The sequence below is a fragment of the Oryctolagus cuniculus genome, chromosome 11 (assembly GCF_051225735.1).
Source record: "Oryctolagus cuniculus isolate XC-2025 breed Fujian yellow rabbit chromosome 11, ASM5122573v1, whole genome shotgun sequence".
Taxonomy (NCBI): domain Eukaryota; kingdom Metazoa; phylum Chordata; class Mammalia; order Lagomorpha; family Leporidae; genus Oryctolagus; species Oryctolagus cuniculus.
Window position 1 is genome coordinate 45,129,539 of NC_142877.1, and position 15,797 is coordinate 45,145,335.

Genomic DNA, 15,797 nt, shown 5'->3' on the forward strand with positions numbered 1-15,797 from the left:
TTCTCTCTCTCTGTAACTCTGCCTTTCAAATAAATAAATAAATCTTAAAAAAAAAGTAACTATATTATCAGCAATATTTTTTCTGAATATTAAAAAATAAATCACCCAATAGTGTCATCTTTTCAAACTTATCTACCACATCATGCCCATAGTTTTTCCCACATATTCTTTCATTGTGCCTTTAAAAAATTTAGTTGGAGTTGCCCCTCTTCCAGGCCAGCTCTCTGCTGTGGCCAGGGAGTGCAGTGGAGGATGGCCCAAGTACTTGGGCCCTGCACCCCATGGGAGACCAGGATAAGTACCTGGCTCCTGCCATCGGATCAGCGCGGTGCGCTGGCCTCAGCATGCCGACCGCGGCGGCCATTGGAGGGTGAACCAACGGCAAAGGAAGACCTTTCTCTCTGTCTCTCTCTCTCTCACTGTCCACTGCCTGTCAAAAAAAAAAAAAATTTAGTTGGAAATAATCAGGTACTTTTTTGTTCTAAACTCAAAAGAAAAAAAAAAAAAAACAGGAGTTAAAACACTAGTCCCTCTCATGGATTTCATCCACTGTTACCCACAAGCAAAATCAGCATTGAAAGACAGAAGCTATGGAATCTCGCAAAGTTCATTCTCCCTATTAAAACAATTCACAGGGCTGGCCTTGTGCCACAGTGGGTGACACTACCGTCTATGATGCATGCAAGCTATCTGGGCACCAGCTCCAGTCCCAGCTGCTCCACTTCCAATATAGCTCCCTGCTAATGCACCTGGAAAGCAGCAGAAGTTGGCCCACACATGTGGGAGACCCAGATGGAGTTCCAAGGCTCCTGGCTTTGGCCTGGCCCTGTTCCAGATATTGCAGCCATTTGGGGAGTGAGCCAGCAGATGGAAGATTCATTCTCTCTCTCTCTCTCTTTCTCTCTCTGACTCTCCCTCAATCTGTATATTTGTCTTTCAAATAAATAAATCTTTAAAAAATATGTAACAGTTCCCAGGCTAAGATAAAACAAGCCTCTTGGCCCAGCTATGGGTTAAGTTAAAAGCTTTCAAAGTACTGAGATAATATTCTCCCCCTCAAAACCACGATGCAGTGCATGCACAGCGTGGACCCTCTCAAAACCCCCACTCGGTGTATGCACGATGTGAGCAGTCCTAACAGTTTGGCAGCTGGTCACCCAGGAACTGAAGGCTACCTGGCTACCACAGTGCTATCATCCCATGCCACATGGGGCGTAAGATGCAGAGCGGACCTTAGAGAAGACCTGTCAATGGCCCCCAATACAGAGTAAGCCAAAGCAGAGCTTCCCATCTCCTTTCATAGCATGCTCACAGCCCCAGAGGCAAAAAGATGGGTCCTCTGGCTGCCCCAGGGGCTGAGGGGTTGGCATCCTTAACCTGGAGGAAGCGCTGCTCTCAGAACTCACCCCACAGACTGGAGGGAGGCACATCCAAACCAAATTCTGCACATAATTACAGAGGGCAGAGCCTACATACAAACCTCTGCCCTGTGTCCATGTCATCCCCTTGTAATGGGGCCCCTACAGACTACATGACGTACCCAAGATAACACAACTCACTCATGACACACCTAGAAGGAGAACCCAGGGCCCCAACACACCCATGTTCTGCATACTCTATTCTCCCTGGACAAACAGAATGCCCAACCCCTTCTGAACAGGCGGCACCTGAAATTTACGTAGAATGGGCTCAAATTTGGAGCTTCCAGAGACGACAGGATGTCCCAGTCATGCTCTTGGGACCCTTGTACTTCTTGGGTCCTTGTACTTCGGGGCTGGCTGAAGGAAACGGGGGAGGAAAGGGGCCAGGACTGTCCAGCAAAGTTGAGTCAGAGAAGGGCAGCCACATACGCAAGCTCAAAGAACAGCAGAGAAAAGCACAGAGCCCTAAGGAAAACTGTGAAGAAGAGAGACATGGAGGGAAAGGGCCAGAAGAAAACATCACAAGTGGAGAGAGCCTCACGCAGAAGGGGCAGTCACCATCCCGTTGCCTCAAGGTACCAGCAGGGCAAACAGAGGGGTGCCCTCCCTCTGCAGTGCCCACTAGAGCCACCTGGTGGCCTGGGGCCTGACGTCTCAGCAGTCACAGCAGAAGGCAGGAAACAGAGGGCGTCCATGAAGTTAAGTGTGAGATGTCAGCTGTGTTCACATAGACCAAGAGACACAAATCACCTACTAAAATCCTACGCTAAGGATTTCAGTTCTATACTCAGTGGGTGACTGGAAGGAAAAGAAAGAGGGGACCCAGAGTAGGCTGGTGCTGATGGGACAATGAGATCAACCCACACTCTGCCCATTCCTGGTCCACTGGCTCAACCTCTGGCCCTGCCTCCTCCTCCAGCTGGTCTTGCTAGTACAGGGATCGGGGCAGGGAAGGGATAAAGAAGGAAAAATAGTCTCAAAGCACTCACACAACATAGTATGTTTGCTCAGTCTTGCTGAGATGACCCAACACTGGCACATATTCTATTTAGTGAATGGTCACATAAAATCACATCAAAGAACAGAAAGAATACACATGGACACGCAGAGAAAGAAGAGGTAGAACTGTCTCCTTCCTACTGAGAATAAGCCCATCACTGAAATAGCGATGACTTCTCTCTGACCTGAATAACCATGTACTTCAACAGTATTTGCAGGAAAAAACAGGTTTGGTCCTCAGCGATCTTCTCCCCTGATACGGCTGGCAGGAGTGGAGTGATTTCTTCTGGATATATCTTTGCTGCAGGTTGGAAAACAATGAGAGCTCTTTCACCAAAGTTAAATTTTAAACAGGGCCAAGGGTTTTAAAATGTGGTCTCCATTAAAATCAATCCAGCCAGCCACTGGCACTGCTCACAACCAGCTCCAAGCCAAGGTGCACAAAGCACTCATGAACACAGCACACACTGTCTGCAAAGCCATCTCTCCCCCTGGACCATGTTTTTTTCCTTTTTAAAACTCTTCTTTGGGGCAGACATTTAGTACAGTGGCTAAGATAGTGCTTGAGACACCTGGATCCCCTATCACAGTGCCTGGATTCAAGTCCTGGCTCCACTTCTGATTCTAGCCTCCTGCTAATGTGCACCCTGAGAGGCAGTGAGCGATGATGGCTCAAGTACTTGAGTGCCTGCCACACATGAGGAGACCAAGCCTGAGTTCCAGGCTCCTAGCTGCAGCCCAGCCAACCTCCAGCTCTTGTAGGTATTTGGGAAGTGAAGCAGTAGATATCTCTTTTTGTCTGTCTCTGTCTGCCCTGCCCCCCCCCCACCTTTCAAATAAAATGAAAATAGATTAAAAGTTAAACATATGGTTAAAGTATTACCCCACGTTCTTCCCTTAGTGACAAATAAGCATGGATGCTGCCAATACTGCATGAGGATTAAAATGAGACTAGATTAAAACAATAACAATAACAACTCTGGCTTGGCCAACCCAAGATCAAATGCCAGAGACTGGGCACTAAAGTGACACACAGTTATAAACCAATAGGATGACATCCTTAAAAATTCACAGGACAAAAATGGCTAACGCCAGTGGTTCCCTGAGGCCACTGCTGTCCTTCCATAAACACTGCATGAAAATTCACAGCTGGCAAAATACTACCTGGCTGAGCAGATGAATGCTCACTTATGAGATTACAGTGATGAGGACAATAGACAGTAGTTTTGAGTGGTGGATTTAAATCTCATTAACTGCAACACACATACTCCAGACATACCATATGTCTCTGCTTCCTGTCACTGCCAACAGCTGTCCTCTCTCTTCCATTTCTGCTCTCCTACCACTTTGACACATTTCTCTTGTCATCATTTCTACAAAGTAGGTTCCAAGTCTTTTGATTCTAATGTTTGTAAGGGCCTACTGTGACCATGCACAGGGAGTAGTAACTCCTCTTCAGACCTCAAGATTTCTAGTGAAGAAAATGAAAACACAAGGAATACCCCAAAGTAAGTTCAAGAGCAGGGTCAACTCTCAGGACCTGCCTCCAATGCTTACCATCAGCTGCGCTAGGGCCAGGACTGATGAGCGTCTCTAGTGTGCAGGGTCCCCTGGAAGACGGGACCGCTGGGAAACCAGGCACGAGGCAAGCAAACAGCAGCACCTGCTCTTCTGCACAGTTTGTCTGAAGGGCTTGCAGCCACAAAAGAAACAGCCTGATTCCTTCACATCTTATCTAAAAACAAAATTACAATCAGTGAAAAGGAAATGCTTACATGTATCTGGAGAAATGCATTGTGATGCAGCGTCAGTCTTGGGAAAGAAAAAGGAGAAGTGAAAGTATGGTTGAAGTATTACACTGAGTTCTTCCCTTAGTGACAAATTAGTACGACACCATGACACAGCACAAGCATTAAGAGCTTGGGTTCTGGAGCCAGCCTGGGTCCAAATGCAGGCTCTGTCGCTTTTCAGCTCTGACCCCAGAAGAACCAATCAACCCTCTGTAACACAGGGATAGCAACAGTTTTTAACTACAAAAGATTACTACAGGGATTGAGTAACCCACATAAAAGGACTGCCTGGCTCACGTTTAGCATTATGTATTTCCCACTAACAGCAGAAGTATTGCATTCCCTAAGGCCCACATCAGCAACACTCCACTATCCATGAAAACAATAGCAAAGATAATCTCCCTCCAGATTCATACTGTGCTCTGGATAGAATGTTTAACATGAACTGTACTATGCACATGGTTATGACGTTCTTGACAATCACAACTATTACAAGTAAATAAGATCCTGGGGACCTGGCTCAATGAGATAGAGCAGCTCTCTGGCTTCCTGCCTATGTCCCTCCTCCTCTCTCTCCAACACCTTCACCATGCTCTGAATGGCTGGCTTCACCTGGTAGGAAATACTGACAGAGGTAGACGTGTCCTATTTCCCTCTCCATACTTACTTCCAACTTCATTCTATTCCTAGAATCAAAAGCATGCATCCCTCCATTTTTGTTTCCCTAAATTGCTAAAAAGATGATGTCATTAGAAGTTAAATAAGCAAAGGAGAGGGTGCAGATTCCAGTCCCAGCTGCTCCACTTCTGAGCCAGCTCCCCGCTAGTGCACCTGGAAAAAAAGCAGAAGATGGCCCAAGTTCCTGGGCCCTCGAAACCACTTGGGAGGCTTGGAAGAAGCCTCCTGGCTCCTGGCTTCAGCCTGGCCCAGGCCTGGTCATTGCAGGCATTTGGGGAATGAACCAGCAGACAGAAGATCTCTCTCTGATCTGTCCTCTGCCTTTCAAATAAATAAATAAATCTTAAAAAAAAAAAGCAAAGGAGAATGAAAAATGCATTGAATGCAGCCAAAAGATGTACTGAGCTCCAAACGCAGTGACTTCCTGCTCTGCTTCCAACTGACCCAAATGAGCGCAGGCTCCTTTGCATCAAGGGTGCTATAAGCCACACACAGGGCTCTGCAGAGAAACCAAAAGGGCGAGAAGTGCAGAAACAACGTGTGTGTGTGTGGCTGCGTATGTGTGCACCTGTATGCTCGCAGGCCTGTGTGCATTCAACTGTGGAGACAGACACAGACTCCCAACAAACCCTACATGCACCAGTGCCACCTCATCAACCACATGGATTCTCAGCACACTTCCAGACACCTGGATTCCACCACTGCTCTGAACAAATCTCCATGACCACTCACACCTGCCCCCTGTCCACAAGCAGACAAAACAAGTGATATCAATGGATACAAAATATTATTCAGCAGCCAGGCAAAAAATGACATAGCTCTGTGTATAGCTAATCAAAGTATATTAAGAGGAGGAAAATTTCTATGAAATTCTATGTCTTTTTATGTTGACTATATTTAAGGCAACAAAATATAAATAAGACTAAGAATAAATAGGAGATAACAATCTGACAGAATTTAACTGTAAGATTAGTCGTTTAAAATAGGAGGGAGGAAATATGGAATCTATAGTCAGGCCAGGAATAGCTCACTCCTTTTCTCCCCAACATGGAGCAGTTGACATATCAAGTTGTAATTGGCTATGCTTCTTTAAAATGATATAAAACCAAAAATGCATTAGCTTGTTAAAGGGACTTGCATAACCTAATTGGCTACAAGTGAATTATCTTCCCTAAAATATTCACAAACCAACCTGGCTTCTTTCTACTGCTTATGATTTAGGATCATCATATCCCAGCATCAAATGGTATATGCTATTCATTTTAAAATAAGCTGGTTTTAACCTAAATTCCAAGATTGGCTGCAAATAGACTGTAATTCAAGAGTGAGGTCCTGCAATAGTTCTCACAATAGTTCTCAAAATTAGCAAAATTAATTCAGAGACAACTGTAATTTTACCTAGGTCCCTGAGGTGGACAGAATCAGGCATTTTAGTTCTGAAGACTGGAAAGGAACTGCTCTTCCTTTATCTCAAGATAAAACTGGAGCTGTTAGGGGCTTGCCCAGGGTCCTTGCTACACCCAACAGAATCAAGAACTCATAACTCCAAACGCTGAACTGCAAACTACTTTCTCTTAAGATATTTAAAATGTCTCTCACAACATGTTATTATGTAAGAACAAAAATGCTAACAATATTTATCATATAATTTCTTGGTCAAAAACAAAAACTAAGAATCAAGTAGGGATGGGCATTCAACCTAGCAGTTAGGATGCTGCTGAGAATGCCCGTGTTCCACACTGGGACACCTGGGGTCAATATCCAGGTCCAGCTTCTGGCTCCAGCTTCCTGCAAATGTGCGCCCTGGGAGGCAGCAGGGAACGGCTCAAGTACTTGGGTCCCTGCTACTCAGGTGGGAGACCTGGATGGAGTTCCCAGTTCCCAGCTTCAGCCAGCCCAGCCCCAGATGTTGCAGACATTTGTGAAGTAAACCAGCAGACCAAAGCGTTCTCATTTTCTCTCCCTCTCCCCTCATCTCTTCCCTCCCTGAGTTCTCAAAGAAATAAATTTTTAAAAATTTTTTTAAAAAAACCTAGGTCAACTGATTTTTAAAGACTGTATTTTTCAAAATGGCTTATCTAAAATAAATACCTTAATAGAATTTCCAGTGTGTAGAAGCTTCTTTAAAGTTGAGCCTGAAAGTTTAAAACAAGGATTAGAAATGGAGTATTTGAATGCACATTTAAGATCTATTTTTAATTTAGAAAGGAAAAAATAAATGCTTTTGGAAAAAAACGTTATTTTTAAAAAATTAAAGGAAGAGGGCCGGCGCCGCGGCTCACTAGGCTAATCCTCCGCCTAGCGGCGCCGGCACACTGGGTTCTAGTCCCGGTCGGGGCGCCGGATTCTGTCCCGGTTGCCCCTCTTCCAGGCCAGCTCTCTGCTGTGGCCAGGGAGTGCAGTGGAGGATGGCCCAGGTGTTTGGGCCCTGCACCCCATGGGAGACCAGGAAAAGCACCTGGCTCCTGGCTCCTGGCTCCTGGCTCCTGGCTCCTGCCATCGGATCAGCGCGGTGCGCAGGCCGCAGCGCGCCGGCCGCGGCGGCCATTGGAGGGTGAACCAACGGCAAAGGAAGACTTTTCTCTCTGTCTCTCTCTCTCACTGTCCACTCTGCCTGTCAAAAAAAAAAAAAAAAAAAAAAAATTAAAGGAAGAAAGTTAACTTTCTGATGCAAAGTAATGTCACAGAGGGAAACTTTTTTTTTTTTTTTTGGACAGGCAGAGTGGACAGTGAGACAGAAAGGTCTTCCTTTGCCGTTTTTTAAGATAAAAAGCTTTAAGTATGTACTGCTTAAAAATTCTGCTAAGAGTTAAAATGATGGATATTAAGGTAACCCAAATGCCCACAGTGGATTACATGCAAATGTCTCTTGTCCTGCATAAAACAAATGATCTTTTAAACCTCTAAAGGTAAAAATAATATAAACTACGGCTCACAAAACATTTTTACGAGAACATGTCACAGATAGTCAGGATGGCGTGACTCTTCCCGGCAATGGCAACCACATTTATAGGGCTTGGCCCATTAGTAAAACCTCTAGAAGAGCACACTGGTCACTGTCAAGGAGACGGGACCAAGATTTACTCAGAACTGCACCTTGGGCGCTGTAGCCCGAGGGTGGAGGAAGATCCCGATACTCCACTGTTCAAGCCAACAGCACAGAGATGGCCTGGCAACCCCATTAAAATTTCATATGTAACCTCTAAACTGGGATCTTAATCTCAAAAAAGGAGATAGTTGGGGTGGGCTTTTGGCACAGTTGTTCAAATGCCCCCGGGACACCTACATTCCCATACTGAAGTGCATGGACCCAGCTCTGCTCCCCGTTCCAGCGTCCTGCTAACACAAACCCCGGAAGGGAGCAGGGTTGAGTCCCTGTCACCTATGTGGGAGACCCAGATTGACTTTCTGACTCCTGCCTTTGGCTTCACCCAGTCCCAGCTGTTACAGCTATCTGGACAGTGAACCAGCAAACATCAGCACACTCTCAGCATGTTTTCTATCTCTCTCTCTCTCTCTTCAAATAAAATAAAGTAAGAAATAAATACCCTTTTAAAATAGAAAAATCGTGGATGTCATAAGCAACAGAACTTTTTATCAAATTGCATATCTTAAAAAAAATTAGGGGGCTGGCATGGTGGTGTAGCAGGATAAGCTGCCACCTGTTGATGCCAGCATCCCATACAGACACTGGTTGGTGTCTTACCTGCTCTATTGCTGATCCAGCTCTCTCTGCTAATAGCCTGAGAAAAGCCGCAGAGGATGACCCGGGTGCTTGGGCCCCTGCCATCCATGTGGGAGACCCAGATGAAGCATCTGCCTCCTGGCTTCAGCCTGGCCCAGCCCTGCCCATTGCAGCCCTCTGGAGAGTGAACCAATGGATGGAAGATATCTCTGTCTCTCTGTCTTCTCCCTCTTGCTTTCTGTATATCTGCCTTTCAAATAACTGAATCTTTACAAAACACGTACACACACACACACACACACACCCCAAAGAGAACCAACACAGTGCTTTTTCCCTCTAAAATGTTTCAAGAGAGAGCTCGCATTGTTGGGTAGTGAGTAAGCCTCCACCTGCAACCTTTATACCTGCATCCTTATGGGATGCTGGTGTAAATCCTGACTGCTCTACTTTTTAAAAAAAAAGATTTATTTTTTTATTTGAAAGGCGAAGTTACACAGAGGCAGAGAGTGAAAGAAGGAGAGGGAGAGGGAGAGGGAGAGAGGGAGAGGGAGAGGGAGAGGGAGAGGGAGAGGGAGAGGGAGAGGGAGAGGGAGAGGGAGAGGGGGAGGGAGGGAGGGGGAGAGAGAGAGAGAGAGAGTGTCTTCCATCCATCTCCATAGCAGAGAGCTGGATTGGAACTGGAGCAGCCGGGACTCAAACCGCTGGTTGCTTTACTTCTGATCCAGTTCCCTGCTAATGCACCTGGGAAAGCAGTGGGGAATGGCTCAAGTTCTTGGACCCCTGCACCCACATGGGAGACCCAGAAGAAGCTCCTGGCTCCTGGCATCAGACCAGCCCAGCTCTGGCCATTGTGGCCAATTAGGGAGAGAACCAGCAGATGTAAGATTTTTCTCTTTCCTATAACTGTGCCTTTAAAATAAATAAATAAATCTTTTAAAAAAAGTTATAAGAGAAATAAAATGTCTCCTCTGCAAGCAAAGCAAAATAACATAAGAAATAGACTACAAGCACTGTGGTAGTTGATGTTTCAAATTATTTTCTTCCTTCTCAGGATAAAACGTGGCTACCCAGCAGGTCTGAGGGCTTTTGAGGGTTGTAGAATGTAGGAGTCCCTCTTATTTTAGATTCTGCTGCTTAGGGACACTGCCATTTATAGTTTGGGACAGGAGCATACCACATCAGTGGTGCATGGAACAAAACCTCAAGGTTCTAACTCAACCATACAGAACACCATGTCCCCTGGGAGCTGCCAATACTGTTTCATTAAGAACTCTGCAGGGGGCCAGTGCCTTGGCTCACTTGGTTAATCCTCCACCTTGCAGTGCCAGCATCAATGGGTGCCAGTTCTAGTTCTGGCTGCTCCTCTTCCAGTCCAGCTCTCTGCTGTGGCCCAGGAGGGCACTGGAGGATGGCCCAAGTGCTTGGGCCCCTGCAACCACATGGGAGACCAGGAGGAAGCACCTGGCTCCTGGCTTCGGATCGGCGCAGCACTGTCCATGGTGGCCATTTGGGGGGTGAATCAACGGAGGGAAGACATTTCTCTCTGTCTCTCTCTCACTGTCTATAACTCTACCTGTCAAATAAATAATTAAAAAAAAAAGGTCTGTAGCAGGGGCTGGCAATGTGGCATAGTGGGTAAAGCTGCTGCCTGGAGTGCTGGCATCCATATGGCCGCTGGTTCTAGTCCCAGCTGCTCCACTTCTGATCCAGCTCTCTGCTATGGCCCGGGAAAGCAGTAGAAGATGGCCCAAGTGCTTGGACCCCTGCACCCGCGCAGGAGACCCGGAAGAAGCTCCTGGCTCCTGGCTTTGGATCGGTGAAGCTCTGGCCATTGCAGCCAATTGGGGAATGAACCCATGGATGGAAGACCACCCGCCCCCCCCGCCTCCCCTTCTTTCTCTGTGTAACTTTCAAATAAATAAATAAATCTTTTTTTTTTTTAAAAAGAAGAAATCTGTAGCAGCATTCTTATTAGATACAAATCTAAGTAAACTAGAAAGAATGCAAGAAGCGTAGTGAGGTATATTAAACAAAAGCCTATAATTACAAATCCACAATCTCTCATTGGCAATTTCTAAATCCAAAATGCCACGAAAACAGAAGCTTTGCCATTAGCGGACAGTATATGTTCTGAATTCTTATGCTACCAACACCTGACTAAGGCGATTTCAGGTTCAGTTATTTCACTGATGGTAAATATTTAAGCCACAGAAATAACAGTTGGGGTGTCACACACAGACACCAGCAATGTGTTGTGAGGTTCTCAGCTGTTTGCTTTACTGTGCGTCCCTGCACCACGGTGTTGCTCTAAATTCTGAAGTCTGGTTTCAAAGGTGCACCTAGCACAAAGATCACTGTAAAAGAGATGTGGATTGGAATAAACACCATTTTCTAATCTGGCTATTTGTGCAAAAATATATTTATCTGAAAAGAGCTTCATTGATTCAAACATTAAGAATTTAAACATCAATAATGCATACGGATGATTTTAAATGCAAATGCTCATACTTTCGCGTTCTGAAATAAGATGCGGTCTGACTACTTCCTGGAGATAGCTGCGTCTATGCAACAGATAAACAGCAATTACTGTTAACGTGATGGCTCAAGAGACCTAATACTTTGCAATCTCAACCAAGGCGGCTGAGGCATCCAGTCACTATTCCCGCTAAGAGGCTACCAAACTGGGCAAAAAGCTGCTTGTATCAGCAATTTTCACCTGTTTTTGTCGTATTAGGCAGACTTAAAAGTTAATACCACACACTGCCTAGTGGATGCATGAAGTTACACAACACAAATGCAAATCAAGTTTCTCGCATAGTTCTAATAAGTTTATTCATGCTGAGGGGGCCTACTAATCTTCAGACATTCTAAAGAGCTATCTGAGGAAAATGAGTGTGGTTTTCATGCAAAAGATACAAGCAAAATTAAAGAAGGATTATATCTAGCACAGATAACGAATGCTGAGAGCAGTCATTTCCCACTGTCAGCCTTTTCTACTATGCCAGGGAGCGTCACAACTCCCCAGGAAGTCTCTGCAGCTTACACTTCGCATTAAAAAAAATTTACTTTAATTTAAACAATCTCAAAGCTCCAATTAGGCAGAATGCTATGGACAACTCTCCAAGACGTAAAGCAGGGGTGGGGAACGTCCAGCTCACGGGCTGTGTGAGGCCCATGAAATTGCTTGGTCTGGCCCTGCTAAAGCAGCTGCAACCAGGAATCGAAACCCAGTCCATCCCTGCCAGGCTAATTTTTAAGTTGACAATTTTGTGTGGCCCATGGTTGACATTATCAGTATCCAAACGGTCCCTGGCAGAAAGAGGGTTCCCTCAGTGATTTAAAGGAAAAACTTTCCTGTGTATTTCAAAGATTTAAATGTGAAGATACTATCTAAAAGTAATGATGCAGTCATTCAGTTTAATATACACACTTGCTACAGAAACTTTACTATCTTTAAACTTATTAGTATAACTTGAAATAACTCAGTTTCTGTAAGAGTCAGTTACTCCTCACATATATAAGCCTAAAGACCAGGCCATATTCTCTCAGGTTCCACGACTCTGCACACACTGACCTACCTGCTCAACTTCCAGAGCTCAACTCACAATTGCCTGTTTTGAAGGCTCTTCCAGTTCCGCTAAATAGAATCACTCAACTTCTCCCCCTTGCTCCCATCACACTTGTGTGCTGGCAACAATGACACTGCAATTACTCTTCTCTCCTGTCCCTCCACTGGGCAACAGGCCTAGTGACGGGATGCTCAGACAGTCTTCGTTTCTGTTCCCAAACTTTGCACACAAACATGTCTCCCACAATAAATGAGCAGAGCTGGATTCCGTAATAAGGTCATGCCCTCCTCCAACATGATCACCCAGTAAGGTAGAAAAACAGTAGGAAATGCCAGCCTTTTGTAAGACAGAAAGACTGAAGCAGACACTCTGTCCACCACCCTCCCCCTCAAACCTTTTATTTAATAAGTACAAATTTCATAGGTTCAACTTTAGGAATATAGTGATTCTTCCCACCATACCCACCTTCCCACCCACACTCCCACCCCACTTCTTCCTCCTTCTTCCATTCCCTGTTCTATTCTCCATTGAGACCCATTTTCAATTATCTTTACACACAGAAGACCAACTCTGTACTAAGTAAAGATTTCAACAATTTGCACACACACACACAAAGAACAAGTTTTATAGTTAATTCTCATAGTACAACTTATTAAGGACAGAGGTCCTGCATGGAGAGTTAGTGCACTGTGATTCCTGTTGTTAATTTAACAATTAACACTCTTATGTATGAAGTCAAGTGATCACCCCAGGCTCCTGACATGAGCTGCCAAGGCTGTGGAAGCCTTTTGTGACCACAGACTCTGTCAGTATTTGGACAAGGCCATAAGCAAAGTGGAAGTTCTCTCCTCCCTTCAGAGAAAAGCACATCCTTCTTTGATGGCCCCTTCTTTCCACTGGGGTCTCACTCACAGAGATCCCTCATGTAGGACATTTTTTTGAAGCAGACACTCTTTAAAACAGAAAGCAGAATTCACAACCAATATCGCAGTTAATCCAGCTGTGCTGGGCACATAGAGACAAGATACTGTTAAGTGTTTCGAGCTGGACAGAAAGGCAGCTGTGGTAATTTGCTTTATTTCAAGTTTCCTCTCACTGCCTTATCCTAAAGCTTTCAAACATAGTTCATTCTGAGTCAAAGACCTAGGCATAAAGAACTAGCTACTTTTGTGAGGAAAAATATACAGTTATTTCAGAAAATACTCTAGCTCAATGTTTCTCAAGATTCATGCACACAAGAATTCCCTCACAGCTCTTGTCAAAAATAAAGGTGCTGGGGCCAGCATTGTGGCATAACACCTTAAGCCATCAACTATGATGCCAGCATCCCATCTGGGCTCCAGTTCAAGTCCCCGCTGCTCCTCTTCTGATTCAGCCGCCTGCTAATGTGCCTGGTAAAGCAGCAGCAGATGGTACAAGTAAGCTCCTGGCTTCAGCCCAGCCCTAGCTGTTGCAGCCATCTGAGGAATTAACTAGCAGATGAAGTGCGCGCGCGCTCTCTCTCTCTCTCTCTCTCTCTCTCTCTCTCTCTGTCACTCCTCCTCTCTCTGAACTTTTTCAAATAAATAAATAAACCTTTGAAAAGTTAAACAGATCCATGACTGGATGGGTCTGGCTGGGGCCAGACAATCTGTCTGTTTAGCAAGGTCCCAGATGGGGCTGATGCTGCTGGTCTATGAGCCACACTTTAGCACTTTTACAACAAGCAACAGATACATTCTCTTCCAAAATCCAGGTTGTACTTTTCTTGGTTTTAATTATCATACCCTTAATAATCTTGTTATAAACTGTCCTGATGGTGCTAATTATATAAGGCATTACGGAAAATTCAATTGCAAAAAAGCTATATTACTAAAAAAATTGTTTTTATTTGGTCTTACCTATACTCTGGTAATGCCATCGGAAAAAGATTCGTTCAGGTAGAAACTGTAGTATTTTCTAGAAAGCAAATAAAAAATAACAGTAAGATATAAAGAAAACAGACAAGTGCTATTACATATTTTCATGATAGGCCATATTGCCTGCTATATGTAAGTTTCAGAAAAGAAAAAATTATTTGTAGCAACATAAACACTACAGCTTATACAGCATTATACAATACGGTTTATACAGCAGTTACACAGTCTTCCAGGGGATTGTTGTTGTTTTCTTTTAATTTGCCCAGGCAAATCCCACCCCTCCACCCCCGTATGTTTTAAAGAAATGACTGTCCCAAGTTTAATTCCCCCCAAAAGAAAACAAGAGAAAAAAACCTAAAATGATCATTTTATCTTAATCAAGTAACAAACATTACAGTTGTAAGTGCTTCTATCAGTAGATAAAGAACCACTTTGTAACAGACAGGAGTATTTAGCTAGTGAAAATAGCTCCCCTCACCCCACTCCCCAAAACCAAGGAGAATGACTTTTATTTTTCTCACTCTAGAACAAATTAATCTTGGTTAATAATATTACTTTACTTGATCTATAACCACCCTCTTAAAAATGCAGAAAATCCAGAACTCACCAAAATAATTTTCTTGGTATTAATAATACATTACTACTTTACAATGAAAATCCTCACTCTAGGTTTAGCCTGCCTAATATTCTTTTTTTTAGCCTAAAAGTCTAATATTTTAAAAAACTAAAATAGGGGTCAGCACTATGGCATGGGAGTAAAGCTGTCACCTGCAGTGCAGGTGTCCATAGGGGGAATGGTTCCAGTCCTGGCTGCTCCACTTCTGACCCAGCTCTCTGCTATGGCCTGGCAAAGTAGTAGAAGATGGCCCAAATCCTTGGGCCCCTGCACCCGTGTGGGAGACCCGGAAGAAGCTCCTGGCTTCGATCAGTCCAGCTTTGGCTGTAGCAGTCATTTAGGGAGTGAACTAGATGGAAGCGCGCTCTCTCTCTCTCTCTCTCACTTTCTCTCTCTCTCTCTCTCTCTGCCTCTCTGTAACTCTGCCTTTCAAATAAATAAAAAAATCTTTTTAAAAAACTAGAATAATTTTTTTATTGAGGGGCCAGCACTATGACACAGAGGAATAAGGCACCATTCATAATGCCGGCATACCATTCGAGAGTACCAGTTCAAGTCCTGATTGTGCCACTTTCAATCCAGCTCCCTGCTAATGCACCTTGGAAGGCATTGGACCCCTGCCACCCATGTGGGAGACTTTGGATAGAGTTCCTGCCTCCTGGCTTCACCCTGGCCCAGACTTGGTTATTGCAGCCATTTGGTGAGTGAACAGTAGATAAAAAATTTCTCTCTCCTTCCCTCCCTTCCAAACACATACATACATACATACATACATGAATCTATCTTTTTAAAAAATGTTCATTATGGTGTAGCAGTGTGCAACACCAGTATGCTATATTGGAGAGCCAGTTCAAGTCCCAACTCTGCTTCTGATCTATCTTCCTGATAACACACTGGCAAAGGCAGCACATGATGGCCCAAGTACTTGGGTCCCTGCCATCCATGTGGGAGACCAGAAGAGAGTTCCTGGCTCCTCACTTCAGCCTGGCTCAGTCTTAGCTGGTGTAGCCATCTGGGGAGTGAAACAGCAGATGGAAGATCTCTCTCGCTCTCTTGGTCTCTCCCTCTCTCACTCTGCCTTTCAAGTAAGCAAGTAAATAAATAAGTAAAGCTTTAACTGGTTTTATAGTCAGATCTCCAG

General features: G+C 44.6%; 1 protein-coding gene across 16 annotated transcripts in view; it reads right to left on the reverse strand.

The window, feature by feature from the left end:
• Positions 1 to 15,797, reverse strand: part of RALGAPA2 (Ral GTPase activating protein catalytic subunit alpha 2) — a 327,703-nt gene that overhangs the window by 251,983 nt on the left and 59,923 nt on the right. For all 16 annotated transcript variants that reach the window (XR_016216034.1, XR_016216033.1, XR_016216032.1 and 13 more), the window contains exons 4-7: positions 14,023 to 14,080; positions 6,980 to 7,023; positions 3,978 to 4,155; positions 2,606 to 2,721 (exon numbers count right to left, since the gene is read on the reverse strand). Coding sequence is in view for 13 of the 16 variants with exons in the window: in XM_089307358.1 (XP_089163484.1) it covers positions 2,606 to 2,721; positions 3,978 to 4,155; positions 6,980 to 7,023; positions 14,023 to 14,080 (396 nt within the window). In the remaining 3 variants the exon portion in view is untranslated. The remainder of the gene's footprint in view (positions 1 to 2,605; positions 2,722 to 3,977; positions 4,156 to 6,979; positions 7,024 to 14,022; positions 14,081 to 15,797) is intronic.